The sequence below is a fragment of the Centroberyx gerrardi genome, chromosome 23 (assembly GCF_048128805.1).
Source record: "Centroberyx gerrardi isolate f3 chromosome 23, fCenGer3.hap1.cur.20231027, whole genome shotgun sequence".
Taxonomy (NCBI): Eukaryota; Metazoa; Chordata; class Actinopteri; order Beryciformes; family Berycidae; genus Centroberyx; species Centroberyx gerrardi.
The window spans coordinates 7824842-7834576 of NC_136019.1; the positions used below are offsets into that span (position 1 = coordinate 7824842).

At 43.9% G+C, this 9735-nt stretch overlaps 1 protein-coding gene across 1 annotated transcript; it reads right to left on the reverse strand.

Moving 5' to 3' along the window:
- Positions 1-7947, reverse strand: kcnj10a (potassium inwardly rectifying channel subfamily J member 10a). Its single transcript, XM_071918045.2, has 5 exons — positions 7560-7947; positions 6287-6498; positions 5191-5322; positions 4549-4726; positions 1-410 (listed from the first exon to the last, which is right to left on the reverse strand). The coding sequence occupies exons 1-5, from the start codon at positions 7945-7947 to the stop codon at positions 1-3; spliced, it is 1320 nt and encodes a 439-aa protein (XP_071774146.1).
- Between the last annotated feature and the right edge of the window lie 1788 nt (positions 7948-9735).

Here is a 9735-nt window from a genome sequence, read left to right on the forward strand (position 1 = left end):
TCACACATTACTGATGCGTACACTCAGCGGGCTGCTATCTCTCACGCGCCCCCTGTCCCTCCCCCTCTCCTCCCCCCTGTAGCTCTCCTCCAGCCGCATCTTCTCCGGGTCCGCCCCTTCCTCCTTGGCGCCGTGGTAACGGGACGCCTGCGAGGGCGGGCTCGCGGGCGGGGCTTGCTTGAAGAGGGGCGGGCTTTTGGTTTTGGCCACCTTGTCGAAGAAGGCGAAATCGGCCACGTATTTTCCTGAGGGGGACAGGGAGACGACGGGGGGGAACTCGTAGCCCCACAGGATCTCGTCCGGAAGGTAGGAGGTTCGAACCTGGCAGGTGGCGGAGGTCGGCTCCACCGTGGCGCTCATGATCACCAGCAGCTCAAAGTCGGCGAGGTCCGGGTCTGTCCAGCCGCCACCTGGAGCACACAGACGAGATCCCAGGTTAAAGCCCACATCGTTTTTTACATTAAAATATCGCTAAATACTGCATATGGGATACACTTTCACTCTGCCTCTGTGTGTGACTCTGTGTGTACATGCCAAAATCCCGCTGTTTGCCTGATAATTGGCTTTTCAATGATGTTTCGGGGAGTTTGCAGCGTATACCATTTGATGTGGGCGTGACGAATGGACGTGACTGATGGTGAGCGGAGCTGTGGCTATCAAGGTGAGGCTAGTGGCCACAGTGCAGGGGAGTCATAAAAACAGCAGAAATTCAGAAAGTAGCAAGAAACATGAGAACAGCAAAGCTAAACATGCAACAGAATACACTCGTTGCTTTTTTTGTTTTAATTTTGCAGATTTAATCGCATCCGCTTCTTCAACACCTGTGGTGGCTTTATGGATTTTGGCTACCTCAGCCTCAGGCGAGACAGCTTGGAAAGTGTGTATGTATGTATATATACAGTATATATACACATATATATTGCAAGGCCAAGATTTACTACATTGAGGGCATGAGATAGACTTCATTCCCACATTTTGGTTGACTTTGATTGACTCATTTTTACTATTTTGTGCACACAATTTCATTTTTTGTGCAAACACAGTATTAGAGCAATCCCATGATGAAATGCCGGTAGGATATTATTGATATGTATTTTAAAGTCAAATCTCAAGGAACACTCAGTTAAAACATCCAAACCCAGATCACAGATTGAGTCATTCAGTGAATGATGCTCATGTGGGTGGCTAAGGAAAGACACACACACATGCAAACACACACACACACACACACACACAAGTCCTGAAATTTCCAAAACATAAAATCTCCCCACTTACAGACTCACTCAAAAAAACACTTGACCGGAACTCAACAACACACACACTCACACACGCACACATGCACACACACACACACACACAGCACTCACTCCTAAAACTGAATACACACACAGCAAAAGGCGCTGCATGGTATAAACATTCCATTCAGAGATGGGCGGCGTGTTCAATATATATCAATACACATGTAGGCCATACTCGTCATTCATCAACACACAACCCACATTACACAAAGGACACGCTAGAAGGCATATGCACTCAAACAAGCACACACCTGCATCAACAGGCCTCACTCAGAACGCAGACTCGGTCATCTGTCTAAACAGTCCTTACCCTAACCCGGACCCAGTACCGCTCTCACTAGGGCAAAAACACCAGGTTTCGTAACGGCCTGTACACACTGCGAGCAACTTGGTAGATGTGTCGCTCCAGTCTGGCCGATTATGGGCGGTGCAAGAGGCTCCAACTGCATCTATGTGGTGGCATTTTGCAGCTACAAAGCTTTGAACAGGCAAATCATGTGTTTATGCTTTGATATTGCCTTTCATAATATTACATAATACTGTTTTGATGAGTTAACGTAGCTAGCTATCATGTGGTAATTAGCATGAGTCGGGGGAAAAAAACAGAACACATGAAATTACTTCACAGATTAGCATCGACTCCAACAATGGATGCAACCGTTCTCCAAGCATATTTTTTAAGATTTTATTCCTGTTAGTTTCTCAAATAAAAGTTGTAGAGAACTGGGAAGCTTTGAGTGGCTGTAATCAATTTCTCATCCGTTTTGCATTTGCCAGGCCGAACTATTGTTAATAGAATGAAATCACATTGGTAGGGAGACAAAGAAGCACAGGAATCTGATTGGCTGTTCACGGCCGATGAACACAAAAAGCTTAGTTGACCGTCCACACATTTCGTTCACACGTTTCCCCGGTTACTCAGCTCTGTAGGAAATGAATGGACTTTTGGTGACTTGCTGATTGTGTTAACATGTGCATACACACATACAAAACCACAAAACTTACACACCACGCATGGTATGTGGGACAGCATGGTCAGGAGGGATGTGCTAACGTTCTAGCTCACTGGTTTGGACAGTCACAACGGTGCTCTTATAGACTTTATCCACAGTGTCCTGCCCTCCTGACTCACTTGCCTCACAGTCACATTGTGCCAAGAAGATTAACACACTGTTGCACTGTAAGCTAGTATTCAATGTTCCTAACATAAATCCCAGCCAAACCCCCCATACACATAGCCTGTGGCCTAAGTATAAGAGAAGCATCGCAGGGAGCGCTAAAGCTCTGTCCAAAGAACCGGTAAATACAGAATGATGTTCAGTCAGGAGTGTTGTCATCAAAGTATGCCCAAGAATTAGAGACCATTAAACTTAAAGTGTACATTATGGGCATTCACACAATGAAATAAAATGCAAACAGCATGTGTGGTGGATACTTCCTCGGCTAAAGGCTAATCCTGCTAAGTCTGTCTGTCTGTCTGTCAGCAGGATATCTCAAATATTTATGAATTGATTTCCATGAAATTTAGTGGACAGATAGACCTTGGGCCAAGGGACAATTGATTCGAATTTGGTGGTGATCCAGATCTGGGATTTCCGCCATAAGACAATTATTTATTTTTAGCCTTAACTATGAAATTAACATAGAGATAGAGGCTTCAAATCCTAAGGGTTTGTTTGCATGGTCAATAAATCAGTTTAACTTAAAATGTAAGTGATGGGAATGATGTGTTTGGGTTTAACAGCAAGTTGGAGAATTGTTCAGCGTTGACAGAGGTTTGCCTTCTAGCTGCTTGCACGGAGAATATTTTTAATCACCACATGAATGACCCATTTTTAGGTTTAGAGTATGTGTGGCTATACATAGAAGTGTGCAAAGCAACATCCTGAAGAAGGCCTGTGTGGGATGTAACACGTAGATCGTTTGCCTCAGTAGATTGTTGTTTTATCTGCAAGGCGAAGTGACTTCCTTCTTTAGTCATGGTGAGTATATGGAGGAACTGTATCACAGAGGGTAGGAGGTTGTTGCATGCTACTGCAGCTTAAGGCCCCATAAGAAGCTAGACAATAAGATACTGTAGTTCAGGATACTGTATGTGCTTTTAAGGCATAATTTTGTAGATTTATAACAGGAAACTATCAACATAACTATCATTATACTGGGTACTTTTATAATAGGCACTTAAAGAACACATATTATTATTATGGGTGCTATCAGGTGTACCGTAATATAATCCCTTGCAGTTAATTTAATGGAAATTGTAGATTAACTACAGAGAGGCTTATTGTAAAGAGAGAAAAATAAGTGTGTGCTGGAAGGGGAGATAATGATACTGTACCAAGGAATGAAGGGAGCGGGATGAAGGATGACAAGAAGGAAACGGGTGGAAATGAAGGATGGAGTTAAGAGAGTGGAGCAGAGGTGTAGTGGTGAGAGGAGATGAGGAGAAGAAGAGGTGATCGGATAGGATAGGATAGGATAGGATAGGATAGGATAGTATAGGATAGGATAGATTAGGAAGTGCATAGATTAGAACGGAGCAGAAAATCGAGTCGAGTCAACCCGGGCCAAGAAAAGAAATGAAAGAAATAGCCTGCAGTGAATGGGGGGGGGATGCAGTAGCGATCAGTGTCCATCAGTACTGATCCCCGTGCCTCTGGCCAGTGCTGAGAGGTCTGTGCTGCTGTAACGGGATCTGTGCAGGCTTCGTGTCAGCACCCCGGACTGTACGGCATTGTGCTCTAATGAGGGGTGTCTCTGGCAATCTCTCTCACACACATTCCTGCCGGAGAAACCCTCTCCGCCGGTGCCAGCACAGCCCAACTCTGGACAGCTAGAGGCAGCCAAGCATGCAGCACATGACCGTAAATACCCACACACCTACATACACATACATACAGTATGTGCATACACACTCATACACAAGAGACCTATGAATACTTTTCATTCCAACGTGAGATATCCACCATTTCAGAAAAAAATGACACCTAATGTAACTAAATTAATGTTGTCTTCAAAATAAAGCACATTTGGGTTTATTATTAATGACTATTAATCAGTTAAGGTGTTAACATAATGATTAATAGTCAACAATAATAATACTTACTAAATAATTCTGTTTTGAGGATAGAAAATGTATGTTATCTATAGTAATATACATATTGCTGCATATAGAACTGTATATGGTTATTACTGATGCAAGTGTATTATTCCTTACATTTACAATAATGACATAAGAGTTGTGTATCACCTTTGGCAGCCCAGGCTCTGAGAGGGCTGCTGTCGTCGATGATGTGGTAGAAGGTGAGGGGGATGATGAGGAAGGGGCTGTCGCTGGACGTGTCCACCTGGAAAGGCACGTTCCTCTGGTCCAGTCGCACCGTCTCACCCTCCTTTGTCAGAGACGTCTGAAGCAGCTTCCCCGTCACCTGGGAGCCAAGACGGAGACAGTAGATGTAGCCAAGAGGTTAGAGAATAAGGCATCCTGTAACCAAAAGGCCCCTAGGTTTCATCCCTGCAACAGCCAATGTTTTCATCAGCAGCCATTAAAGTGTCCTTGAACAAGACATTGACTGGCCATCTACCTACTCAGTCACTGTGCGTTGCTCTGTATAAGTGTGTCAGCTAAATGCCTCAGTTTAAATAACGTAAATAGTATCAGATCTGAGTTGGGATCACTATTTGGAAAGGACTCAATTCCTTTTCTGGAAGTGACCTTTTTGGGGGCAGCTGAGCCTATTACTGAGCCTGTTGGATTGTTGCAAAAGTACAAACCCTGTCTATATATATACTGTGTGGTACTGTGTTACTGGAAAGTATTATTGAGCAGGATTATACTCCATTATTGGGCATTGTAATGCATTTTAAAGACACACACACACAGCCTGTATACCTGACATCCTAGCAGCAGGCTTTTGCGCATGTTCGCCACTCGGATCATGAGGCAGGGTCGCCCCTCGTGATTGGACACCACGGCGTGCTGACTGAACTTCACTGTCTCGCCTCTCTTCTTGGGACGTGCAACCTACAGGAAGGGGAAAGGAGAAGGCAAAGGTAAATATTTCACAGAACTGTGCACAGTGGGTGTGTGTGTGTGTGTGTGTGTGTGTGTGTGTGTGTGTGTGTGTGTGTGTGTGTGTGTCTGTGTGTGTGTGTGTGCGCATGCATGCAAGCAGGTGGGCCTTAATATCTTGATTCCTGGTACTACATACTGTAAATACTTCACATAAACTGCACTAATCATCCACAGTCCTCCTGACTTCCTACTTCCCTGTGTAAGATAACCTGAGCTGAGATAAGTGTCCAGAGGAGATAGAAGAACAAAGAGATAGAGATGGAGGAGTGAAATTACAGGGAAATAGAAGCTAAAATCCTATTGATGACGGAACCCCTGTGATAACACTGATTCTGATAGATAAGATAGGGACAAGGGAGAGCCTAAAAAGTGACGATAATAGTATAAGCATAATTTATTACCAAGAGGTTATTGCTGACAATCTGCAAACAATCTTATTCTCAACAATGGCATCTTTGTTGCTGAAAAGCTTTGATATTTTTGATCAGCTTCACAGTTCATACTGACTAGCCAATGGTCTAATAGGATGCCGGGTACTCAAGTATCCGGTAAAAGTTTAACTACTTTTCAAAAAGGTTTAAGATTCAATGTATACTGGTTGAAAAAAGTATTTTTTAGCCTTATGCATCCTCGGTGTGACTGTTTTTCCATTTTACGCCAATAAAAGGTTTATATTCAGGTTGCATTGGGTTCATCCTTTGATGAATAGAGATGTTAGAAAAAAGCAAATGCCCTGGTGTTCTACTTTCATAATAACAATATGGTATTATATTATATTACAGGTCATCCTCCCAACATTTATTGCAAACAAATTAAACTTCTATTTTGTTATCACATATTTTGAAACCAGATTTTGCAGATTTTGTTATAATCCTGCGTGAAACTGTCTTGAGTAAACACTACATCTTGCTACCTTTGCGAGGAAGGTGCCGGTGATGAAGATCTCCATCACCATGGTGATGACCAGCTGAAGGATGAGGAGGACGATGGCGGCGGGACACTCCTCTGTGATGCAGCGGAAACCGTAGCCGATTGTGGTCTGAGACTCCAGAGAGAAGAGGAAGGCTCCTGTCAGGGTCTTGACCTCCATCACACAGGGCGTGTGGTTGGAGGGGGGGTCAAACTCTGGAGAGAGTAGAGAGGACGATTGAACAAAACAGATGGAGTACTTAATGACAAGAATATCACTGAGAGAATATTCAGGTCTGTTTTGACATCCTGCTATCTGGAAACTACGATGGCATGTGAAAGAGCTGCGGAAGGTTAGATGTAATCTAATTACCATGGAACGTTTTGTCCCTTCACTTGTTCCTCTGCCAGGTCTCTTTCTCATGCTATTTCCTCAATGTCCCATATCTCATTCTTCATCTCTTCATTCACAGAAAGTACTCTTTTCAGTCTACTTTTCCCTCAAAGAGTCTTTTTTTTTTTTCAGATTTAGACTGCGTAGTTCCAATGATGGAGGACGGCACTTCTAGCGAGCGACCAGTTTCGCAAGACATTTAACCTACGAAGGCTAATAAGCCAAAAATTTAACGGCGCAGTAGTAGTATTATTACAGTATTTTACATTGTGATATGTATTACCTCTTCACTAGTTAGGTAACATTAATCGTCTCTATTGTGAAAATATGACTTTATCGTTTGTTGTTTATTGTTCGATGTTGCTGCAATTCCTACTGGTTGCCAATAGAAGTCAATAAAGGTCATAGACGACTTAAAGTCCCCATGAAATGAACTCTCATTACTCTTACTTACAGGAAAACAGTGTATCATTAATGGTGACCTCATACTGCACTAGTAGGCGAAAATAAAAATTCCAGCCAATAAAACCATCACAGATTTTTGATCAATCCCGCCCCTCCGCCCCTCCCATCAAATCAAACTGCCTTTCTCTCCCTGGCTGATATTTCATTGGTTTACACTTTTGAAAGATCCCTCACTGCGTTATGTCCCGCCCCAACATCCTGTTTCAACAGGAAATGCATCAAATCATGGAAGTAAAGATGTCGTTTCATGGGGCCTTTAATGCCCCTTAACTACATCCAGACATTCAGGTAATTTAGTGTACTACACTGTCTTTCAAAATCTTTCCTGCACTATCATCTTTTTATTGCCTCTTCCCCTCCTCTCTCTTCTGTCTCTACTCTAAATCTCTGTCATCCTTCCCCCCTCCCTCCTGCTCACCTAGTAGATCTCCATGCACCAATGCCACCAGGTACCAAAGCACTCCGAACAGGAACCAGGTCCCGGCGAAGGTGGCCGAGAACAGGAAGAGCTTGTAGCGCCACTGCATGTCCAGGAACGTCGTCCAGAGGTCTCGGAGGTACAGCGCCCCGCGCCCGCTTACGTGCTCGATGCGTACATTGCTCCGTCCGTCTTTGGAGAGGACGCGCCGCCTCCTTCGCAGAGCGCAGGGCCCCGCAGCTCCTGTTCCTCCTCCTGCTCCTCCTGCCCCGGCCCCGGCCCCCCCTGAGGACCCCAGCAGGGGCTTGGTGACGTCAGTCTGTGTCTGGGAGTGGCACACCTTCTGGGGGGAGGAGCCTTCTGAGGAGGGGGGAGTGGCCGAGGTCATGGCTGGAGCTACGGGGGATGGAGACCGAAGGGGAGACGGCAGGAGGTGCGGAGAAGAGGGGAATGAAGAGGGTGGGAATGGAGGGAAAGAAGAAGTAGGGGAGGGAAGAAGGAAGCATGGAAGGAAGGTGGGAGGGGAGAAGGAAGGAGGGAAAGATGGTGAGGAAAAAAGGCATGAGAGGATAAGGTTGCATGGAAAGTAAGATCAAGCAAATAGCAGGTCATTGAAAGAAAAAAAGTGCAAAGGAATGGAGGTATGTGCAAGAGGAGAAAAGAGAAAACATTTGATAAGCACATGAATGAAAGAAATGGCAGAGTGGAACATCGGGGAAGAGAGGGAGATGAAGAGGAAGGGAGAGAGGGGAAAAAAAGGGGGATTATAAATGTGACACGCCAAGCACATTTTTCAACCGGACAGAGGCCGTGTTGTGGCTGTCCAAGGTGGTCCATTTAAGCCCCTTCTCCTTTCACCAGAAGCAGCTGGCATTGTCAAAATAAAAGCCCCCTTTCAGCATGAAGGCACAGCTGCTCTTTCACATTAAAAGCGTGATACTGCTGGCTCACTCACGTGTCTGCTGCACACGACAGCAACTGAATTGAGATGAGGAGACACTAGTGCCACTTATTCCACATGAAATAATCAAGAAAAGAAGCCTTCAAGAATTTCAATCAAAGATACTGAGATCAGCCACTGTCGCGTAATTATCTGCTACTAATTTATTAAAAGATACTTTCATCAATATCTTTCATTTTTTGGCCTGTTACTACTCTTATTTAGAGACCTAAATGATGCAATTGCCACCAATGTAACAGTGAATGCCTATATTCTGCTGCGAAGTAGCTTGTCTTGTTTAAGTCTGCCAACATACCATCATTACAAACACATGTTAAGCAGCCAAGCTTTGTTCAAACCCAACTAAATTTTAAATTCTCGTCAAGATCCTGAGGTTTCCAAAGATACCAAATATGTCAGGCTGAATTACAGGGAAATATGTATAAAATGATGCACAAGACATCTAGAATTTTTCCATTTGATGTAATGCTGCAGCCATAAAAAATGGCATCTTGGGTTTGATTATTTCACTCAATATAAGTGTGTTATAGCTTCACTGAAGCGTTGGAACGAGCAGATACAGAATAGGTATGTGACATTGTCATAAAAGTATGGAAAACATGCTTTTTCTAACTCTGAAGGCACCTAAGGGGAAATTTAAGGGCAAAATCAGGGTGCAAGGGTTTAACCTGACAGACATACCAGATAGGTGAGGTGTAAAGCATCAGAATAATTCAGATAGTGTCAAATACATTTTCAATTAGGGAGAAGTATATTCAGAAATAACTAGAATTTGACGTTCAAAAACTTTCCTGTCATTCTCAAATCTTCGCTAACTGTCGCTAACTGCATGCAAATACAGTATCATTCAAGCTCAATGGCTCTCATGCACTTAACAAGTGTCTAGTGAATGAGTTAGTGTATCAGCCAATCATGTGTTGTGATGTGAAGTGACTCGATGTCAGTAGCATATTGAGTGAAGTCAACTCCTGGGTGCCATGGACACTTATTGTCACTGGAGGCTCGTTCTCTGCACATCCTCAACAGTTTTTAGCCTCATCTGGGCTGCAGTTTCTCTTTCTCCACGTCGCTCTTTCTTTCCTTCCCTCTTTCTCTCTCACTCCTGTTTGCTAAATGGCCCTTTTGTCTCAAACTGCCTCTGCTTTCCGGACCCAATATAAGAAAAAAATAAATAACCAGCTAAAACAAAAGCCTGAGAACTAAGGCGATTTGATA

Bases quoted from the DNA above. Each gene is read 5' to 3' on its own strand.
- kcnj10a (XM_071918045.2), bottom strand. From the start codon at position 7,947: ATGACCTCGGCCACTCCCCCCTCCTCAGAAGGCTCCTCCCCCCAGAAG. The intron at 6,499-7,559 runs GTGAGCAGGAGG...TACTCTCTCCAG, and splicing joins GGTGCATGGAGATCTACTAG to AGTTTGACCCCCCCTCCAAC. The intron at 411-4,548 runs GTGATACACAAC...TGTGTGCTCCAG, and splicing joins CAGAGCCTGGGCTGCCAAAG to GTGGCGGCTGGACAGACCCG.